At 43.4% G+C, this 23,530-nt stretch overlaps 1 protein-coding gene across 1 annotated transcript in view; it reads left to right on the forward strand.

The window, feature by feature from the left end:
- KNL1 (kinetochore scaffold 1) overlaps positions 1–23,530 on the forward strand; it is a 39,611-nt gene that overhangs the window by 10,722 nt on the left and 5,359 nt on the right. The window contains exons 9-21 of the mRNA XM_081207629.1: positions 6,618–6,670; positions 8,017–11,613; positions 11,959–12,097; positions 13,651–13,718; positions 14,048–14,143; positions 15,332–15,447; positions 17,323–17,413; positions 18,526–18,642; positions 19,616–19,703; positions 21,666–21,749; positions 22,214–22,253; positions 22,367–22,468; positions 23,427–23,527. Coding sequence (XP_081063755.1) covers positions 6,618–6,670; positions 8,017–11,613; positions 11,959–12,097; positions 13,651–13,718; positions 14,048–14,143; positions 15,332–15,447; positions 17,323–17,413; positions 18,526–18,642; positions 19,616–19,703; positions 21,666–21,749; positions 22,214–22,253; positions 22,367–22,468; positions 23,427–23,527 — 4,692 coding nt within the window. The remainder of the gene's footprint in view (positions 1–6,617; positions 6,671–8,016; positions 11,614–11,958; positions 12,098–13,650; positions 13,719–14,047; positions 14,144–15,331; positions 15,448–17,322; positions 17,414–18,525; positions 18,643–19,615; positions 19,704–21,665; positions 21,750–22,213; positions 22,254–22,366; positions 22,469–23,426; positions 23,528–23,530) is intronic.

Here is a 23,530-nt window from a genome sequence, read left to right on the forward strand (position 1 = left end):
TACTCTTCTCTCTGCAGTGTGAGGGGCAAAGTGATGGCAGCTTCACCCGGCAGTATATCACAGGTGACACTGCAGCTGCTTCCGAGTCCCTCTGCTACCAGCGGCCGAATGTTGAAAGCGGCGCTGGTAGCAGAGGGACTCAGAAGTGGTGTCGGTGTCACCCGCAATATACTGCTGGGTAAAGCCGCCATCACAGTCCGCTCCTCATACCAGTCCTGCTCAGTGTATCGCTACATCGCCTAGGCGTAGGCAGACGTGAAATACCTAGGGGTGTGTGTTAAGGCTACTAGGGCTAACCTTTTCCAGATCATGGTCAATTCTCGAAGGCCAAAGTGAAAATGGCCAGTTTTTACTTTGCGCAAAGTTTCTGTGATCTTTTTCATCAGTAAAATAAATTATTATTTTTTTAAAAAATGGATGGATTTAGGGGGCTCTGAGTTAGAGTTAGGCCAAAAAAAGTTTGGATTCACAGCATGGGAATAATTAGTTCTTTTAAAAAAATGGACAAACCTTGATGGAGGCACACACAAGATCTCTTGGTCGTCCACCCCAATCTGGAGTCTGATAGAATAATTGTGGCAGTTATGGCTCCTATGACCTAGCAACCCCCAGGTGGCAAGAAAAGCCAGGAAGCATGGTAGGTCTGAAATTCACGCATTGAGGGAGCCAAGATGGCCACCGTGTAAGGTTCCTCCTTCCAGTTCTCTCCGACCTCTTCTCCCGATTTGGATTTTACAACCACTGGAGTAAGTTATGTACTTTAGTTTTGCAGTTTGCTAGACAAGTAATTGCTGGACTCTCCACTGGTGTGATGCCAGATTTTAATTAAATTTGACGAAGGAGGATTGCTTTGGATTGAGCTGGGACGCTGCTGTAGAAATGGCGACGAGGTAAGGCGCATCTGCTGGAGTTCATTTCGAATCCTCCCCAAAATTTGTGTTGCGGCTCCCAGCCTTTCAAGTTCTTGCTGAAGATTGCACCAGGGTGTTGGAGCCCATGCCAGGAGTTCAAATTGCTGATAATCTGTAAAGCCTGCATCGTAAATCAGCTTTAACAAGCAGATAATTGTATCCTCCGGCAGCCTCCGACTCACTGGTTTTCTGCCAGCCCACATCAGCTTGTATTTCTACTTTTACTACCTTTTATTACCTTTTATACACTGCTATTTTAAAAGACTCACAACGATGGGCCAAGGCAAACGCCTAAGGGACTGTGACGAGGCTTTGCCCTCCCCAAGAGCCAAACAATCAAAAACCGACCCCCCCGTGTCTGGCAAATGGAGTGTCCCCACTGATCACTGCTATAGGGTGAAAACTCAGAACCGTTTCTACCCTCTAATGTCACCAGAAACAACGTCAACACCAGAGGAATTACTTTTACCCCAGATTAAAACTGTGGACGGCAAGCTCGGAGGAAGAGGGAGTGTCCCACTGGGGGTGGTGCAGGACGCCGGAGCCGAGGACTGCGCAAGACAAGAACAACATGAACATCTCCACCTTGTGGTCAGAACCCTTAATTGCATATTCAAGAAGATTGATGTGCTATCCTCCCAGCTATGTAACCTTGAACAGAAAATTGATAACCTCTGGTCAAAGTCTAAACCAACTGTAGTTACGGGGGAAATGAAGTGCCAGAGAACCTTACCCTCATCCAAAAAAGGAAGTGTGATCCCTAAATATAAACCAAATCCTGCACTGAAACAGCAAGCATTATCTCTGCAACCTAAGAAAATCTGCCTAAATATCGGGGTAAGGTCAGCAAGGTGGCTCACTCTGGATGGGGTTAAAAAGCATCTAAGCAATCTCCTAAACATAGAAATCACACAATGTGATCTCATTGCAGTATTACCTTTGAACCAGCACCTCAGGCAACAGAAAGTGATGCTTGCGTTTTACTCTCCAAGGATCCCTTCAGCTATCATCAGGCAGAAATCACTCTTGGCTAGGTATGATATCTTCCCAACAAGAGTTTTTATGGATAGCATGATCCATCCCCTTCTACTTGCCGGTTACGACACGGAGCGGACCCTGTCGGAGAGGTCGGGAGCACCCCGGGACATTGAGCCTCCTTTTCCGGAGGATATCCATACGTACCAAAACTGGACTTACCCCACGTCCCCACGAGCTCCAAAGGAACCCACTGGCGCAAGCAATTCTCTGACCCCACCGGAGGAAAGAGAGCTTTTAGCCACCTTTGGCGACCTTCCACCGAGGAATCAACAAGAAATAATTGATAGACTAGAAGTACTTAACCACCAGCTCATACATGTCCAGAAGAACGAAAAAGTCCTGCCCACTTTTCAGGATAACCTTGCCAGCTTTTCGGAGTCGTGTTTTAAGGAAGTAGGAAGTCTTCCATACCTCAGTCCAGTTCCTAAACCCATGCCCCCCCCCCACTTGTGGGCAAATCCCACCGACGCTTGGCAGACCCAGGTTCTGCCTCACAAGCTGGCCTCTCATCCCAACTCTTGATAAATTTTGACTCGCCCTCCAAGAGTCCCCCGCCGAAGAGTGTAACTCAGAGTCCTTTCCACCAAAACAATTCCTTACCATCCAATCCATCAATGCCGGAACTGGAGTCCTCATATTCCCCTGAGCGGCATAGACCCGACATACAAACAGTATCTGTACGTCAAGCATCCCCAGTACCTTCGCTAGCATCAGGTCAGGGGAGTGTTCCACTTACATCAAAAAATGACCCGGATTGGACTGAAGACCCGGCCGGACATATAAATCAAATGGTTTCATCGGCGACCTTTAGACCTCGCGGTGGGGCAGTCTCAGCAAATCCTGTGGAGTCTCCCACTGAAGTGTCCGCCCTTGGGCCAGCCAGCGGGAGACCCGTTCTGTCGCCCCAGTCTGAACACCTCACTACCAACTTCAAGATCAGGCACCTCCAGCAGGTGCCTGCCATGCAAAGCAAAATAACTGACTTTTTTGTGGGGTCTGCCCTGCCTCCAAAGGACTCACTTCTCTCCCTGAATTGACAACGAATTGAACACAACAGGAACTCCCCCCTATCAGTCCTCAGCTGGAACATCGCGGGATGGAGGGGAAAAAAACATGAGCCAGAATTCTTGGAGTTTATTAACCTGTTTCATATCATCTTGTTCCAAGAATCGTGGGAAGTAGAGAAAATTGTCCTAAATGGCTTTGAGCTGCTAGAACTCCCTGCCTGCCCCTCCCTGAAAGGAGGCCGCCCTAAAGGGGGCCTAATAATAGGCATCTCCCTCAACCTACATGCTAAATTTACGCTAGTACAGGCCCTGCCTCCCTACGCCCTTACCGGGCTGATTGCGGGGGAAAAGATCTCGCTCCTAGTTACAAATGTTTACTTGCCACCTGGGGGTTCTTCCCTCGAACTGGGCTCTAAATGGGACTCGCTAGAAGAGCATTTGCTCTCATGCTATGTTAAGTTCCCTAACACCCCGGCCATAATAGGTGGCGATTTTAATGCCCGCACAGCAGCAAACTGGGACTCGCTGACCAAAGCCAAATGGTGGGTTACCCCAAACCTTGATAATTACGACCTGGAACATATCATGAGGAGAACTTCTAAAGACCACAGAGCAAATGAGGCTGGGGTGCTCCTCTATCAAATGGCCATCCGTTTGAATTTGGTCCCCTTAAATGGCACATGCCTCCCTGATATTCCAGGGGATTTCACTCACCTGAGCGTTAAATCAAACAGCGTCCTCGATTACCTGTTGGTCTCTAGGGATCTACTTAAGTGTATTTCCACTTTTAAGATCGAGAATGTACAATTTAGTGATCATCTTCCCCTTGTAGCTAAGCTTTCCCTGAACTGGCAGCCGGAGGCTCATAGACATGCGACCCAGATGGTAACCAACGAATCTCTCCAAGTAAGAGGAATCAAATGGTCGGAGACCCAGGCTCAAAGGTACCAGGAATTCTTTCAAAAAGAAATCCTCGGGCCCCATTCCAACATAGGCTCTGCCTCAGACGAGCATAGCATAGTGCTGAAGCGCTTCCACCATCATACGACTGATCTTTCGTCCTTCTTTAGGTTGCCACCCAAAAATTTAAATCGAAACGAGTATACTTACGGTGCCCCCTGGTATAATTCGCAGTGCAAACAAGCAAGACAGCGCCTCCGTGCTATATATAATGTATATAAGATCTCCGATGCATCTACTCTGCCAGCTAGTTATGCCCAAGCCAAGCAAGTCTACAAACGCACGCAGAAAACCGCCAAGCGTGAGTGGCAACATAATCGTTGGCAGGCTTTGATTACTGCGTCAAAACCACACAGATCCAGGGAATTCTGGTCTTTGATTAACAGAAGGGTGAGGAAATACCCAAGGGCAGTCATCTCTGCACCGACATGGGAATTGTTCCTGAAGAAATGCTTCTCACAGGCAGATGCTCCCTCCGACCATCTGATGCATCTGTTTACCCACCTACCTATCTGGCCTCCCACCGATCCTGACGAAATAGCCAAGCTAATAGCTCAGCTGAAACCGGGCAAAGCCCCTGGGCCCGACCTGATCCCTGCTGAAGCCATCAAACTACACCCAAAATGGTGGGCCGGCATCTTGGCCAAAACCTTCGATGCAATCAACGCTTCCGGTCTCATCCCCAAAATATGGAAGGAGGCCATTATAGTACCAATTCATAAAAAAGGTTCCCCAACGGAGCCGGAAAACTACCGTAACATCAGCCTCCTTTCGATCATAGGGAAAATTTATGCCAGCTTTTTGCTGACTAAATTATTGCGATGGGTAGATGAGACTAACCAGATTGGCCACGAACAAGCAGGGTTCAGAACTAAACGTTCTACAACAGATCATGCGATAATTCTTTATCATCTGGCACGGAAGTACTCCTCCCCTCCCCGGGGCTACCTCTGTGCTGCCTTCTTAGATCTAAAGGCAGCCTTTGACAGCGTTCCTAGAAATATTCTTTGGGAGAAACTTGCGAAACAGGGCATTGATAGAAGACTCTTATGGCTCATAAGTCAGCTCCACGAAGGTACCCTTGCCAGAGTGAGACTTACTCCTGCGGGCGACCTCACAAATTCGATACCAATAAACAAGGGAGTGCGCCAAGGATGTATATTGGCTCCCTGCCTATTCAACCTTTTCATCAGCGACATGCAAGCACCCCTAGTTAACTCATCTCCAAGTACACACGCGCCTAGACTAGCGGATTACCGCTGCCCACTCCTTTTATATGTGGACGACGCGGTAATTCTATCTTATACACGTGTTGGACTAACCAGAGCTCTGAAGATCTTTGCCACGTATTGCCAACTCAACCAATTAACCATCAACCATGCTAAGTCCAAGATTCTGATTTTCTCCAGAAGCCGGAGATTATACAAATGGAAGCTTGGTGGAGCAAAAATAGAGCAAGTCCTAAAATTTCAATATCTAGGAGTTATTTTTCAATACAACTTGGGATGGAAAGCTCAAATTCAACACCTACTTAACAAGGCCAAAACCCTGTCATATGCGCTCCTCCGATTTTTCTTTTCGGACGGAGCTCTGCATGTTCCCTCGGCCCTAAAGGTGTTCAAGGCAAAAGTGGTTGCAGTGCTTGCTTATGCTGCCCCGCTCTGGGCCGTGATGACAGACCTTGCTCCCCTTGAGACTCTGCAAAGCCAATTCCTTCGTCGGCTCCTAATGCTCCCCCTGTGCGTAAGCAACGCAGCCATGCGACTAGAATTGAAGATCGCATCCTTAGAAACTTGCCTGTGGAAGCAAGTCTTCAATTACTGGTTATCATTGTGGCATAGATTACCAAACCATTACCTTGTCCAATGCTTATGGCGAGATGAATTCTCCAGCCTTTGGACTAGTAAAATTCATGCCAAACTCCTGAGCTATGGAATCTCTCCCTCAGATTCCCTAAAACTAGACCAAATCACTGCTCAAAGACTGATCCGTCAAAGACTGGATGACATCGACTTACAGCAAAATTATATGCTGGGGGGAGGTGTCTGTTCGCCCCAGAACATTGGTATCACTTTAGCTTATTGCGTTCCATCATACCTCTCCTCCCTTTCGACTGTTGCCCATAGACTGGCCTTCACCAAAGCGAGGTTCAACGTTTTCCCCTCCAATGTCCTGAGACATAGATTCTCAAAGGGCCAAGACCCCGCTACGTGCGAATGTGATAAGGTGACGCCGGAGTCGCTTCAGCACATTATGTTCACTTGCCCCTTGTTCAATGTGCCACGGGCAAATTTGTTGGGATCAATCATACAGAAACTAGAGGGTACCCCACCAAAATTCCACCTTGCCCAAATCTTGCAGGATAAGGATTCCCACACGACCCTGAAAGTGGCTAGGTTCCTGGTCGCTGTCCTCTCCCAAAAGCGACGCCAAGGAGCGCTACAAGCTAATTAAGGCGTAGCATGCCTTTCCATCTTATAGTATTTTATTGTTATAGTGGTGTTTTAGTGACTGTTTTTTTTCCCCCACGGCACAAGCTGTCACTTATGTGTTGTTTTTACCTGTATGGGCCTATGGCCGCAATAAATATTATCTTATCTTATCTTATCTCACGCATTAATTTGAACTAACCATCCAATATTTTGGCTTCAGAATGTCTGTTGCGTAAATAAACATTTTTATTTTTTTTCCTTCTTAAAAGGGATGAACACCTTACTTCATGCTCCCATCAGGACACCTTTGCAACAATTGGAGGTAAAAAAAACCAACATTTGTTCCTCTAACGTAATACCATATATACTTGAGTATAAGCTGATCTGAATATAAGCCGAGGCACCTAATTTTAGCACAAAAAACTGGGAAAACTTAATGACTCGAGTATAAGCTGATTCACCACACCACAAACCTGGTGGCGGCAGTGGCGGAGGAAGAACAAGCAGCCCAAAGGGGCTGCTTTCAGGCTGCTCGTTCCTCCACCAGCACCTCTGCCGCTTGCAAGGGCAGGCATAGGAGCCGCAGTTGGGAGCAGCTCAGTGCCCTTGTGAGAAGCGGGCGGCGGCAGCGGGACCAGCAGCGAGAAAGGGCTCCTTTCGGGTCTGTCATGCCGCCCGCCTCACTCGAGTATAAAATTCTGTATGCTAGCTTTCATCAATCAGATGTTCTTGGGCCTGCCCACATCCCATGTTGTTCAACTACAACTTCAATGATGTCATGGTGGCTGAGGTTGATGGGCCTTCTGGTCTAACATCTGGAGGACACCAGGTTGGCAAAAACTGCTGTCAACAAAATAAAGAGCAACACACTGAAGAATACAGTGGTACCTCTGGATGCAAACGGAGTCTGTTCCAGAGCCCCGTTCGCATCCTGAAGCGAACGCAGCCCGTGGGTCGCGATTCACTGCTTCCGTGCATGCGTGTGATGTCATTTTGAGCATCTGCATGAGCGGCAAAACCAGGAAGTAACGCGCTCCGTTACTTCTGGGTCGCCGCGGAGCGCAACCTGAAAATACTTATCCCGAAGCTACTTCAACCTGAGGTATGACTGTACTTACTTACTTTAGAAGACCTGGTTCCTCCCTGCCCCCAATCTTTGCATTCTTTGTTTAACTAGTCAGTAGTGTAAGCTGGCCTTACCATTTTGGTATCTGAAAGTTAGGTTAAATGTGCTTAGAAGTTAAGTACAGTGGTACCTCGAGTTACATACGCTTCAGGTTACAGACTCCGCTAACCCAGAAATAGTGCTTCAGGTTAAGAACTTTGCTTCAGGATGAGAACAGAAATTGTGCTTCGGCGGCACAACAGCAGCAGGAGGCCCCATTAGCTGAAGTGGTGCTTCAGGTTAAGAACAGACCTCCGGAACGAATTGAGTACTTAACCTGAGGTATTACTGTATAGGCAGCAACCATTTTGCATGGGGGCTCCATTCCTGGCCCCCCCCACCCATCAGTGGAACATGCATAAGCCCGTTCCACCCCCATTCCTCCCCTCCAAAAGGACCCGCGTTTTGGCAGTCACATGTCAGTTGGACGTGCCTAAAGTGGTCGCTGCCTGTACATAAGTTTCAGTAAACAGTTTGTTTCTTTTTTTCTTTTTTTTTAATAGGATAACGTAAACAACAAGCAAGAATGGAGCAAAATGGATAGGACGCTCCTCTTCTCAGATGAAAATGAAATGGATATGACGTCTGGTCACACTATAATAATTAAGCATGCCACTGAATTGGAACAAGAAGTTATACAAATGAATGATCTCAGTTTTAATAGCTGCGCTACAAAGGGAAATGAGTCCTGTTTGTCTCAACAGAAGACAAACACTGAAAACACAAACAAAATAAATTTTGATGACTTCTTGAAAAGCTTGAAGTCCACTAAACTATTTCCTTCACCCGTTGCTTCAGAGGCTTCAAAAAGAAATGTGTGTCCTTCAAAGGAGAATGTATATACCTACTTAGAAGGCGGAAATAGCAAGAACACAGATTTTGGAAGACCTGCTAACAGGCAAAACTATGCAAACGTTAATGAAGGAGGCGTTAGCATAAAAAATGCTAGCAGTGATGCCTCAGTGTCTTGTTATCAGGGAACTATTCCATTTTCTATGCCCTTCAGATCTGTTACTTCTATGCCTGTTCTACATGGTAACACTAATAGAAAAAGTGGGGTTTTAAACAATGCAGCATCCTTAAATTCTGCAGATAAAACTTCTATATTTGGATTTGGTGAGGACATGGAAATAACTAAACCCACATACTTAATAGATAATCCTATAAATGCTGCTGGATTCCAAGATATGCCATCTCAAGAAATGGGAATTGGTAAGAAAGGTATAACTCTATTAGATAAGACAGTTTTATTTCCCCAGAGTGAAGACAATGAAATGGAGTTTACCAGGAGCTGTACAGTAGCAGCGCAGTATGATATACAGCAGTGTGAAAGAACATCTCAGGTGCCCTCCTTACAACCTTTGGATAAAACTGTTTATCATAACAACATGGACGAGACTAAAGCCATAACAACCATAATAGATCAACCTGTAAAAGCTGCTGGTGCCCAAGCTATGCAAAAACAAAGTGAGTTGGGATCAACTAATGTAACCGGACCAGCTTGTGACAAAACTCTTGTATTTCCCCAGAGTGAAGACAATGAAATGGAGTTTACCAAGAGCCTTACAATGGCAGTAGAGGAAGCTCCTCTAGCACAATCATGGATACCCGCAGGGAGTACCAACATGTCTGTATTTAGCAGTAACATGGCAATAAGCAAGTCCACAGCTTTTCCAGAAGGTAAAACAATTATGTATATGCACAATAACAGCATGGAAGTAACTAAGCCTATAAGTCACATAATCAATACATCTCGAGAAGATACTGCTTTCAAACCTTTGCAGCTGAAGAAAAAAGAGATGGACAAGGTGATTCGATCAAGTTCAGCCAAGGAAGAGACCATGTGTTGCTTGGATAAAGACAATGAGATGACGTTTATGAGGAGCCAAACAGTGTCAGTAAACAGTGATATTATTATCCCATGGGCCAAGGTAGCTACTCAAGTACTGTCCTCCGCTCCGGTAGATAAAAACAGTATGTCCACACACAGCAGTGATGCAGCAATAACGAAATCCACTGCTTTTGTTCCTGCAAATAAAACGATAATGTGCAATAACTCAATGGAAATAACAAAACCCATATCAAGTGCATTTTTAAACAGATGTTTCAAGTCTTTGCCGCAGCAAGAGATGAGCACTACCACAATACCAGGCTCAGTTACAGATAATACTGTTCTTGCCCTACATGATAATGAAATGGAGATGACAAAGTGCCATACAATAACTGTAAATGTTGATAACATCTCCCCGTCAGAAAACTCTCCCCATATACAGTTTCATCAGGATGATATGAACATTGCAGGATCTTATGCCATTGCTAAAAACCCTAAGGGAAACTTGCCTTGGAATGTGATGAAGCTGGAAATGGATGCTGGATGGGAACCCTCATCAGATCAAATTGCAACATTAGCTATGGCTGGCACAGAAATGGTTAAAAGGCAGACAATGCCATTTGGCAGCAGAACATCCCTGTATTGCCAGCTAGCTAGCCAAGCTAAGCTCTTAGGCCACCCCAATAAGACTGATGCATTTGCATTTTACCAGGATGGCACAGAAGTCACAATCCTGCCACCTAGTGCTGCTGTTAATGGGAACCTGGAGGCACTTGAGAAACAAGAAATGCTAACTAAAAACTTAAGACAGAATTTAGGTAATGTACCTTTCCCTACATGTAGGGGGACATTGCAAGATATAGAAGCTACTAGAAATCAAGCAGTTATAACTTACAACCCTAACTATCCATGTGATGCTGAGAAACAAAGACCAAAGTCCTCCACAAGGTCAGAAGAAAAGGCTTTTGGATTTTCAGGCTGTGAGAACATGGAGGTGAATGGTGTTAAAAATCAATGTTTTCATTCTCGGACAAAATCTAGCTCTGAATTTCCCCATTTCAGTTATGGGGGGAAACACAATGCCCAAATTGACAATGATATCTCTCAAAAATGCATTTCACCTGCCAGCGTGACGCTACCTATAGCTCTGGAAATTGTCCCAGAACAACAGAACTTTTTGAAAATCCAAGAGAAACAGCTGGAATCCTGCACATTTAAAGCTAATTTTGCAAAAGAATCTACCTTGAATGATGGATATTGTGGAAAAAATGATTTTACATTTCCAGTTAAAATGTCTGCGTCATATACAAAGTTACATGAGGAAACTGCTATTGAATCAAACACAGAGAGAATGTGCATATCAACTGCTGAATTCAAGAGCCTGAAAGATGATCCAAGAAAGTTATCTCAGTCAAGACAGGTTGGTAGGTTTGCTGGAGAAACAGAGGCTTTTCCAGTTGATAAAATAACTAAAAAATGTGGTACTGTGTTGTGTGACTGGAGTAGCAATGCAAAAGATAATAACATGGACCCTCCTCCCATCAATAATGTTACTTCAGAGGAGGAACCAATCCTTTTGTCTAAACTGTCTGATGTTGTCAGTGATTGTTCAAAGCTTAATGATAATGGGAAGAAGTCTGAACTTTTCCTACCCTCTCAAGACATTGGGAAAGAATTGCCCCAAATGGCATTGAAGCCAGCTGATCATTTGGAGTTGAGAGAAGATGCAAAAAAAGTATCTAATATTCCTGCTGCTTCTAATGAGTGGACAAACAATGATTTTACAGATGTTGCTCCTCTCTCTGTGCCCTTAAATGCCATGTGGAATGATAGCTGTAAGATGAGAAAATCAGCCCTGGGTATCTTCCCACCTAAACTGCCAAATAAAAGGAAGCCTACTGTTTCTAATGTAGAATATATTGGTGCCAGATCAGAAGAGAAGGTAGAAACTCAAGGTTCAAAAATCACTCAGTTTCTCAGGAGATCCCTGGACAAAGTTACCCCCAACTTGAGTCCATCTCATTATATAGATGAAGAACTGCTTCCTGCATGTGTAGGTGAAGTGGATTTTGATGAGTCTTTAGGTTGTGAAGTGCCAGAAAAGCTGATGAATGAAAAGGAGCTTGCTGATACGGAAGGCTGGCTGCTTGGAGTGTTTGAAACAAGTAACAGGAAGAGAAGGTCTTGGAATCAAGATGATGAGAAACTTCAGCAGGAAAAGAAGCTCAAGACAGATGAGGGCTGGAATGATGCAGTAGAGTTAAAGCAGGTGGGTTTAAGATGATTGTTTGGCACTTGGTCACATTTTCTCGAGTCTGTAAAATCACCTATGAATTAATGAACAAAGTACATATTTAACAGTGGGTTTTATCCTAAAGGAAGCTGAAATGGTATAGTAGCTATAAATTCATTAAGTGGTGTGGGGGGCAACTGATTCCTTCAGTTGTAGTGCTGTGCTCCTGAAGGGTGGGTAAGAAATAACGTTTTTTAAAAATCAGGTGGTCTTTCAAATATTTGGTGATCCACAGCAAACAAAGAAATAGTTGAGTTGCTGTATCTCCAAATAATCTTGCTAATTTAACTTTTATTGAATAATTATTTTTTATTATTTTAGCCCCTCTCCAGCACAATGTTAGCTCATGAAACACAGGAAGGTGAAAATGTTACCGACCTATTAGCTACAAATATGGAAAAGAAGCAAAGCAGCAACAGCAGCTCTTTGGATTCGGTTAAGGCTGATCCAGACTTCTCTAGTAAGAATTCCTTCTTATCTGACTATATTGATTTCAACTAATTCAATCAGTAAAGAACACTACAGTATCCTGTATGTGATAGATGTATTCAGGAATGAATGGCTTCACAAGCACACTTATGCAAATAGGATAGACAAGCTTCTAAATGAGACACTCTTGTATTTAGTGTCATCTAAGGGTTCCAATGGAAATTCTCAAAATAACTTGTCAAAAGATTATATCTGATTTGTGCCCATATGCATAGTCTTGCTTCGTCAGGTTACTGTTCTACTTTTGCAAGTCCAAATAGACCCGCCCCTGCCCCCTTTGCATTTCAACAATATTTTAGAGCAAGAAGCTGCTGGAGGAGAGGACAGTGAATTGAGGTCTACTTAGTTTGGAGCAATTTTCCTTTCTCAGCAGCCCTGGTGAAACTTTTGAGTGGGTGCAGATAGCTATAGTGGTAAGTTAAGCCAGTAAAAAAATATCCTGTAAACTTACTTAACCTACTTGGAATCCAAACCATCACCTCTGATTAGAGTCTCCTCTGAGATGCTTCTTCAAAGTGGGAAGCTATAATGGAAAAAAGTGCCAGGTCCTCTGTTCTCTTACAGTTTTCAGTCATACTCTTACCGCAATTCACCCTTTCTTCCTTTGGCACTGCTAAGAACGCAGCTGCCTTGCTGGCTAAGATTAGAAGTCCATCTCCTTCAGTGTTCTGTTTTCAAAAAGAACCAGCAAGCCCACACACAGGGTATGATGAATATAGATAGGCTATTTGCCCCAGTATTTATGGAAGTCTATTGACACTAATAAGAAGCTTATGTTATTAGCTTTTAGGGTTAATCGCTATTGATAGATGGATCCTTAATAGCTATTGATGGTTGATCCACCCTAAACTTGTCCGATGCTGTTGAAAACTCTGGCATTGTTGCATATTGTTGTGGTAAATTCTAGAAGATACCCATGTATTAAACTGTCTACCGAAGGCTATTGGATGGTGCCTCCTCTCTCTGCCAGGAGGAACATAATGGCAAGGGGAAAACTAGCCTGGCCCTGGCCATTGGTCAGAAATGAGCAACTGCAGAGAGCTACTCTTCTCTCCCCTCCCCCGGAAAAAACTGTTCCAACTGCCAATTGCCCTGAGATTTAGAACCAAAGGAAAAGGCACGTGTCCTGCATTGGTCAGAGCATCAGGAGCTGCTGCGTGTAATCTGCCTTGAATAGTATTTGAATCATCTAAAGATTTTACATAACATTTTTTATGCTTCTAGTATTTTGAGAGCAGCATTTTGATATTAACTACACTATTTGTATTATTACTATTTTATAAACCTCCGTATTATGAATTGGGGGTGCAGATCTACTCGGTTACAGGCACTTCATTGTTAAGATCTCAAAGATCACCAGGACTTGATCTAACAAAGATCACAATCCTAAATCAAATTAATAAAAATCACTTCAGACCACTAATCTAGACTGAAGTGGCCTTCACTTAACATTGATATATTGTGGGTATTCTGTATATAATTGGGACACAATTTCTTGTTTAGCACGTCTGTTTTCCCCCCTAGTTCAGCAAAATAGTGAAATGGAGATTCCGCTTCTCACGAACATTATTTGTGACCAAAATTTGAAGGAGGTATGTAAGAAGCTTAAAGCCCTTTAATTCTCTTATCTGTGAACAGTGTATATATTGCTGCAGTTATAGAATAACACCCCTAGTGATATCCAGCAGGCTTCCATTTTAGATGTGTAATGTAAGACATTTAGATAGTCTTCTCTCTGTTACCAGATGCCTCTGAATGTTACTGCTGTTTATTTGTTGTGTTTGTGTTGTTTCTGCTGAGGCTGCTTTTTATTAATTTATCATTTTAATCTTGGTATTATGATTTCTGTTCGTTTTGATCTAGCACCTCAGGTAATACTAAGACTATTTTAAGTAGTTATGTGTGAACACTTCATTTTCAGAAACTGCAGGATGGTACTATCACAGTCGGTGAATTTTTCACACTCCTCCAAGTTGATGTGATACACTCTCCTCACCAGAGTTTGGTCTCACCCAAAGTAAGCATACAGACATACAGATCTACATTTAATAACATGTAAAATATGTGTTTGGAAATTGTTACAAGACCCACACTATATATACTCGTAAACTCTTTTTGACTTTTTGCTTCAGTTTCAGAATGAGCTTGGTGATAACTTGTACCATATGTTAACTGAGATCCATTAGTACTTTTATGTGCTTTTGTAACTCTTCATGCAACCATTACAGTCGGCGACATCTTCATTAACCATGAGCTTGGCCAAAGTTTGCTTTTGTCTTTCTTGCTCTTGGGCAATTTAAAAAGCTTCTGGTCTATTCAGAACTCCTGCAGCAATAAAGACACTGTCAGGGGTTCAGGAGCAGAGGCGAGGGCAAGGGAGGAAACAGAGAGCGAGGGGGAGGAGGCAGAAGAAAAGATGAGTGATGACGACGACCCGAGATCTCCGAGTCTTTCCAGTGAATCAGAAGATTCACAGAAAGGAGCACCAGTGGCCAGAGCAAGGGGGGAGCCTAGGGGGACACCCCAGGAAGAAGGGTCCAGAGGGGGCTCAGAGGGGAGCAGTTGGAAATCGGGACTAGCGTCACCAACAGAGAGCAGGGGAGAAGAAGGGCGCCAGGCATCAAGCGCTGGCAGCTCGCAACAGGAGGGAGGGCACGAGTCAGGAGTGGCCACACCTCCATCGGAGAGTGAAGAAACGGTCAGGAGGAAAGTGGAAGGTTGGGCGCGCGCGCCAAGTTCAAATGCACAGGAAGGTGGCGCAGTAAGCAGCCCGGAAAGGGAGCCAGGTCCTAAAGCCCGGCGCAAGGAGACAGGAGGGTTCGGGGGGTCCGCGTCAGAAGAGTCCCGGAAGGAAGAGACCCCGGGGGGCAGAGGGACCCAGAGAAGAACGGTCAGGCGGAAAAGGTGGAGTAAAGCTAGGTTAGTAAGCTGGTGCACAGGGGGCGGAGACTCAGACGGAGCTTCGCCGGTCTAACCCTTAAGACGTAGAGTTGCGCGCAGCAGCCTGAGAATGGAAACTGTAACTCAATAAAGACTTTTATAAAGTGACCGCTGGCTAGCGTGATCCTCTGTGAGCTAGGATCTGGAAGCAGCTCTGACAGACACACTTAACATCTGGCTGTAATTCTTCTATTTGAATATACATCATGTCTTTTGGACTCTTAAATATATGAAACCCTGTTGACTTTTATTTTCCTCTCTATAGCATGCAGTTAACACAGCTCTTACCCCGGAAGATGAGTTTTTGAACGAGTACGTTTACTGTCCCAAGTTCCAAATTTACAAAGAAGATTGCCAAGCTCTCTACAAGATAATAGAAGAGTAAGATGCTTGCAAATTTTGTTCATAGAGTATATTTTTGATTACTGCAACTTCTGTCAGATGTGTGTTATCATTGATATAAGTTGATCTCTTCAATAGGGTTTGCATGACACTTTTGCTGGGAGTTTCACAAGCTCTTTTAAATGCAGGTATTGAAGTTGTCTGTGCGCCTTACAAGTATGCTGGAGAATGCAGGCACTTATCTCTTCCATATTTAGCTTTTCCTCCCTCCCACCCTTTGCTCCCAATTTTCTGGGATACAGTGGTCATATCCGTTATCTGAACCCTCTTATTAACTAGAAGAGATTGAAATTGGTGATAAAAAACCAGGCAACTATAAATGGTTATCCCCCTGCCCCCCCCCCCCGTAGAAACGCTTCCACAATTGTTTTATTGTTTACATATGTATACAGAAAAGAAGTGAATGAAGAAAGATGTGGTCTAGGTAGAGATGCTGGAAGATTTAATTTACTCTACCTTTTAGAACAAACTTGGCTGATTCACTATACTTCAAGAAATGCTCTAAGAAGCAAGTGGATGTCATTCATTACATGTTGCCTCTTCCAGGGTAATTGTACAGAAAAAAGGCTGCCAACATTGGCACCACCGTTACACTTACACACACACACCACTACAATTATTTAGGAATAATTATACACATAATAATATATGGCTGCTTCCTGAAGCATTTTCACAAATATTTTCAACCTGTGTAGAAGGAGCTGTGTTTTCTAGCTGTTCTAATTAGAATAAAACTGAACAAGAAAAGAACTAAGAGGCATCCCTCAGTTCACCATATTACAAAGCTAACATTTGTTTATTTGCTAAAATGTTGTTTTTAGTTATGAAAAAAAATAAGGTTGTTTTAAATTCACACAGAAATGGGGCTTAATGGTGAACATGTGCAGAACAGAAACAGTTGTGATAAAGTACATCACTTCCATCTCTAGATATAAGGTGCCTTTGATCATGATGAAGGGAGCCAAGCAGTTAAATATGATCGGAGGTCAAAGTGAGCTGAATTAAATGTAGGTGAAATATGTGGCTAGGTAATAGATCATCATGTTCTACGGCAGCTAAACCTCATTAAGGTATATTGTCCTGTATAAGCTTGGAAGGTTTCATACAGATAGCTCAAAAACCCTTAAGCAGTGAGAGCAAAAGGCCCATATGAGGTGCTGCTACATCTGCATTAGGGCACCTCAGGCCCCTTTTTCAGAGTCACCTGAAAATCCTGCAGTGATCTCTGACACAGCTGAATTAGCTGGAGTCCAAAAAAGAAACAGAGGATATCTAAGTGACACAGATGGGGCTTTTTGGATCCTAGCCAATGTGTTCCTTCATAGTTTAAAGTTCTGGATTGGATTGGATGCTGTCAACAGCATACTGTAGTCCAGTACACATAATCTCTAAATAGGACAAATGCTGGATAACACCAAAGGACTATCTAGTCCAGCATTCTGTTCCTAAAGGAGTTGGTCACAAGTGCTTGCCAAATGAAATTATGTTCTCAGAAATGCTATCTTAGAATAGTTTCGACATTAAAATCTATGAAGAGCAGAATTTATTCCAGGCCAGAATCACAGGTCATTTGAAGGCGCTGCTGATTCTCTTAAGATAGAAGCACACCAGAAATATTATTATATATTATATAATATATTATATAATATTATAATATATTAAAATGTTATATATAACCAGGGCTTTTTTTTCAAGCTGGAACTCACTCAAACTCAGTTCTGGCACCTCTTAGGTGGGCACCATTGCCATTCTAAGAGAACAAGGGAGGCATTCATGGTGAGTTCTGGTACCTCTTTTTCTAGAAAAATTGCACAATGTAATTATTACAATCATTATTTATAATTAAAATTTCAGATTAAAATTGTATGCAGAATACCAGCATAAACTTCTGGTGAATGTGAACAAAAGTCTATGGGGAGTAATGAGAACCTGTTCGGATGAGGAGGTATGGGCAACTGACTCATTCTGAATAATTAAATGTTTGTTTGTTTGTTTGTTTAGAAAGCTACAGACTTCTAATGCATTTGCATCTCTCATGGCAGTTTGCAACAATTAAAAACCACAATCCCATATAGTGGTGCCTCGGTTCTCAAGCGTAATCTGTTTAGGAAGTCCGTTCAACTTCTAAAACATTCAAAAACTGAGGCACAAAGGGCTGGCTGCAGGTTCAATTGGAAAAATTGGAAAACATGCAGCGAAAGCCGTTCAACTTCCAAGGTGCATTTGAAAACAGAAGCAATTACTTCCAGGTTTTTGGCGTTCGAAAACTGAAACATTCGGCTTCTGAGACGCTCGAAAACCGAGGTACCACTGTAATAGAAATAAAACAATTTAAAGGCAGAAGCAGGCTTGGCAGATCAAAACATTACAAAATGAAAGACCAATGGTTGCCAGAAAAGTAAACTTTCAGTCAGTTAGTGAAAAACTGTAAGAAAAGGAGCCAATTGGTTCCCACAGGAAGGATATACCACAATTTGGGCATTGGAAGTTCCTCTTTTTTCTCATCAACCATACCTTGGTCACAAGTGGGACACAATTAGTATAGGGCTCAGCAATATATTGTACAAAGTGGTCAGGCTAATGTAAGAGGAGATGGTTTCTCAGTGATGTTTCTAAATCAGCATAATAAAACACTGCAAAAATATCTGTTGGTGGAGGGAAGAATAATGCAATAAAATCTAGATCTGTAGCATTGAAGAGTACTTTTAATCAAATGGGGTGTAGTCTGCATAAACTAGTTTTGTGGTATATTCTTATACAAATAATGAGCAAACAGAGAGAGATCTGTTGCAGACATGCACCAAGGGCCAAACTACACATTGCAAATGAAGGGTGAATCAACTTACTCTAGGGACACCTCCATAAAGAACTTAAATTTGGGGCCAGTGAGCAAACCAGCAACACATGGGGGTGGGGAAAGAAAGTGTTTCCTGGGACAGGTGCTTCCCACTGCCAACCAAGGTGCACTTGAGAGGTTCTGTCATTAAAAAATAAAATAAAACTATCATGTTCACTTCCAGTTCCCTTATTCTGCTAATGTATTCCATTCCACTGCAGCTGAAACGCTTTGGAGAAGGGCTACGCGAAATGAAATCCAGTTTCCTCAAGAAGAGTAAAGTTCTTGCTCACAAAGGAAAAGCAACATTATATAGAAAGCTGGTGCAAAATGGACAGGTAAATTTTTGAGGTAACCAGTGAGATAATACTTGGCTGCCTTTCCACGTATAGAGATGTCTTCCTTTTTGCATCCTTCCCTCCTTCCAATGAGTTCTGGGCATTCTACAAAGGACTGTCCTGATTATTCCTCACAACAACTATGAGATATGTTAGGCTGAGAGATGAGGGCTCACCCAAGGTGAGCTTCATGCCTAAACAAGGATTTGAACCAAAGTGTCTCTGGTTAAAAGTCCAACACTAACTGCTGCATGTGAGAGAGGTTGTCTTATTTCCTCATGTCCTTAAACACAGTTTGGTTCCTGCATTTAGCTTCACATTTATATTATGGAATAAAATGGGGAAATAGCATGGGTGCTAGAGGAGTTGTGTATCTTAGTTTGGAAAGTGGGGCAGCGGGAAAAGATAGTTTCAGTGTAACTTTTAGCTCTATGGCTAAAACATATAATCCTGTTTGGTGGATCTGCTTGTTTGTAGTTTTCTTTATAATTCTTATTTTTGTTTATTAACGTGGTATAGGTTTAGACTTTGAGATAAAGGCTACATAGTGAGCGGATTCCTTACTTGAACAAGACCCTATATCAAAATATAGCAGTTCATCTAGTGTACTATACTGTCTCTGTTCTCGTCCTTCTCCCCTACAAATCAGTAAAAAGGCATAGTCACTCTGGTGTTCTCTCCTGCGTGTTTTAATCTGATACTGTAAACTGATTTCATTTGGGGCCCAATAAAAAGTTTGGGATACCTACTGTTGTCATGTTGCTGAAACAGCTTCTGTGGGCCAGAGCCCATCCTTTGTTGGAAAGACCATTAGGAAATACATGTAACAGGAAAATGTTTTTTAAAAACTGGTTTTATTTAGTAGCCAGAAATGTCCTTTAATAATATTTGCTTGCTAAGATAGAATCTAGCCATAATTTACATATTATATTACTACTAATAATAAACAATTAACCACATTTTTACATTTAAGCTTCAGTGGGAAAAACTACAGTCAAGACTGGCTAAAGTAGAAGAACTTATAAGGGAAATGGACAGCTGTCTTCTTGCTCTGGAAACAGGTACAGTCTCAAAAATTACTTTTCCAGTAAAGCCAATTTAAATTAATACCTTTGCAGACTAAAGAAAGAAAAAAATAAAAAACAACACCCCTGTTGACATAATTGGGCATACTTTGGTGTCAAAAAGAAATCAACATTCTTACACACATTAAGATCATAGGACTAATAAGCTAAGAGCCATGCTAAGAGACAGGCTACGTAAAATAAGTCCTCTTAGGCAATGAAAATTATTTGGCTTTTGAAGCTTTTGTGGATACAGTCAGCATGTTATTAGTCTATATGTAAATGGATGAACTGCTTTTTTTGAAAACTGATCCTCACAGGAAGTAAAATGTTCTGCTGTGGTGATTTACAATGTCCACTGGCCCTTGTTGTAGGATGTCTGTAGAAAGATAACTAATACAGTGGTGCCTCGCAAGACGAAATTAATTCGTTCCGCAAGTCTCTTCGTCTTGCGGTTTTTTCGTCTTGCGATGCACGGTTTCCCATAGGAATGCATTGAAAATCAATTAATGCGTTCCTAGGGAAACCGCCTTCAGACCAGGTCCGGGGACAGTCTGTCCCCGGACCTCTTCTGAAGGCTGGGGGGGGGACAAGGGCTTTTCTTCCCACCCCCAGCATTTTAAAAAACCCTGGGACAGCGGAGGACTTCTCCGCTGTCCGGGGCGATCTTAAAATACTGGCGGGCGGCATTTTAAAATCGCCCCGGACAGCGGAGGACTTCTCCGCTGTCCGGGGCGATTTTAAAGCCCCTGGGAAGGCAGGCAGGGGGGACAAAGACTTTCGCCCCCTGCCCGCCTTCAGAAGGTGTTCCCGCCCCCCGCCCCGTTTCGGAACAGCGTTCCGAAGTGGGGCGGCTGGGGCAGGTGTTCCCCCGAGCGCTTCTAAAGGCGGGCGGCGGTGAGGGAATCCCTTGGCCCCCCGCCGGACTTCAAAAGAGCTTCGGGAAGTCCGGCGGGGGGCCAAGGGATTCCCTCACCGCCGCCCGCATTTAAAAGCACTCCGGGGAAAGCAGCGAAGTGCGCTGCTTTCCCCGGAGTGCTTTTAAACGCAGGCGGCTGGGAAGGAATCCCTTGCCCCCCCCGCCGGACTTCAAAAGAGCTTCGGGAAGTCCGGCGGGGGGCCAAGGGATTCCCTCCCAGCCGCCCGCTTTTAAAAGCACTCTGGGCAAAGCAGCGAAGTGCGCTGCTTTCCCCGGAGTGCTTTTAAACGCAGGCGGCTGGGAAGGAATCCCTTGCCCCCCCCCCCCGCCGGACTTCAAAAGAGCTTCGGGAAGTCCGGCGGGGGGCCAAGGGATTCCCTCCCAGCCGCCCGCATTTAAAAGCACTCCAGGGAAAGCAGCGAAGTGCGCTGCTTTCCCCGGAGTGCTTTTAAACGCGGGCGGCTGGGAAGGAATCCCTTGGACCCCCACCGGACTTCAAAAGAGCTTCGGGAAGTCCGGCGGGGGGCCAAGGGATTCCCTCACCGCCGCCCGCATTTAAAAGCACTCTGGGCAAAGCAGCGAAGTGCGCTGCTTTCCCCGAGCGCTTCTAAATGCGCTGCGCTTCCCCGCTGTCCCAGAGATTTCCCTATGGGCTTTCGTCTTGCGAAGCAAGCCCAAAGGGAAATTCGTTTTGCGAAGCGCCTCCAAAACGGAAAACCCTTTCGTCTAGCGGGTTTTCCGTCTTGCGAGGCGTTCGTCTTGCGGGGTACCACTGTATAGAGTTTCCTCTTTTTATCACTATCCTGCCAAATCAGTGAGCATGACTTGAAACAAAAGTCTTTGAATGTTCTCCTCAACTGTGTACCAAAAGTGTAGAGCAAAGCCAATCTCAAACTACAAATATATTATTTTTTAGGAATACACCTGAAACTCAAAGTTGGGAGCATAATTTCAAAGGTTGTATTTCCTGCTAAGTTGACTGGAGTATATGTATAGCATTTTTGAAGTGAATGTTCTTATAAAATACTGCTTAATTTTAGAAACTTCTGCATTGGAAGAGTCTGAGCCAGATGTCAATGATGCCATGGCAGAATACAAGTCTAAGATGAGAGACACTGAGAGAGGTACTGAACCTGTTTTGAGCTGCATGATACAGAAGGCTGTTAGGACACTGAAATTGCTGTGGCTGTGCTTATTATATAGTCTCCAGATCTTTTTACTAACATGAGTTGTAGAATGCATCTTTCTGTCCTGCCATTGCTGAAAGATATTTTCCTGTACTTGGGGCTGTTTTGACTGATCTACATGGAGGTTACTACATGTATGAGCTCTGGAAAGCTTTGATTGGTTGCATCTTTTCAGTGCATGTACTGTACCTATAGGTTCTTCATATACAATATCCTGTATGTAGGATTCACTTAATCCTATACAAATTACATCCGTGTAGGAATTTCATTGAACACCATTTGGCCTTGGAGAATAAACCTAATGGCATGTTGAGGACTAGACCTGCTTAATCAGACAGAATAAACAGTTAATGCTTTTCATCAACATTTTGACTCTTACTGTGTATTTTCTCATTTCTTAGAGCTGGAAAACTACAGAGCCAAAGAGGAGGCACTTCAAAGGTAGAATTAATCATTAGTGTTTGACATGTATTTATGTGTTGTGAAAAACGCTTGGCTTTAATACTGTTCAGGGTATTTGTCAAATGCATTGCACTTTTGTTGTACTCCTTCAGAGAGCAATCGAATATCAGAGATAAAAAGAAACAGAGAGCTTCTGAAATAAGCCATCTCAAGGAGTATGCAAACAGATGTCAGGAACTTATGAAGAAATACAAGTAAGTAAATTCAGTCAATTAATATCTTGCTGTGAAGGGAATCCAATTCAAGTAATATATTGTCTATGTTTACATGACATCAGTGGTATCTTCTAATTTTGTCCCCATGAGCTGGCAATCAGAGTAGGGGTGGGAAAACCATGGTTTCCAGATGCTGGCCATGTTGGTTGGGGCTGATGAGAGTTGTAGTCCCAGAAAATCTGGAGGGCCACAGGTTTCCTATCCTTGCTCTAGAGTATAACCAAATTGTTTCAACATTCCTCTTCACCTTCAAACAGAGGATGGCATGGTCCTTATAGGAATGACATTTACTGCTTGGGGGAAACATTTACAAGTAATTACATTTAACATCTATATTCTAAGTAAAAAGAACAAGTGGGCACACAAAAGCAGTTTTTATCTTTCCTTCTTTAATGCTTTGTTCCGTATGGTCCATGTGGCTCAAAAAGATTAAGAAATGGGTCCCTAAATACATGTTTTGTTTAAAAGTGGGTCCTAGGTCTGAAAAAGGTTGAAGGTACCTGCTCTAGTCAACTTAGTGTGTGAGGGAGAAATATATAGGTTTTTCAACTTGCAAAGGGGACAGATGTTTTAGATAAAGTAGATCATGACTACTGAACCCCAATTTAAAAAAAAAATTAAGGTAGTACAGTGGTACCTCAGATTACATACGCTTTAGGTTAAAGACTCCACTAACCCAAAAATAGTGCTTCAGATTAAGAACTTTGTTTCAGGATAAGAACAGAAATCGGGCTCCGGCAGCAGCAGGAGGCCCCATTAGCTAAAGTGGTGCTTCAGGTTAAGAACAGTTTCAGGTTAAGTACGGACTTCTGGAACGAATTAAGTACTTAACCTGAGGTACCACTGTATTCTTACCAAGTGCCCAGTAACTGTACATGCACTATCCTTCCCATTGTCTTTTGGTGAATTCATTTTTGATAACTTTTTCTGTTTGTAGCTTCTCTGAGTGGGCAATAAAAGAGTGGAATGATCACCAGGCTGTTTTCACCTTCCTTTATGATTCTGTTGAGCTCACTCTCAGCCTTGGGCGCCCTGTAGGTG

This window comes from Podarcis bocagei, assembly GCF_964188305.1.
Source record: "Podarcis bocagei genome assembly, chromosome: 1".
Lineage (NCBI taxonomy): Eukaryota > Metazoa > Chordata > Lepidosauria > Squamata > Lacertidae > Podarcis > Podarcis bocagei.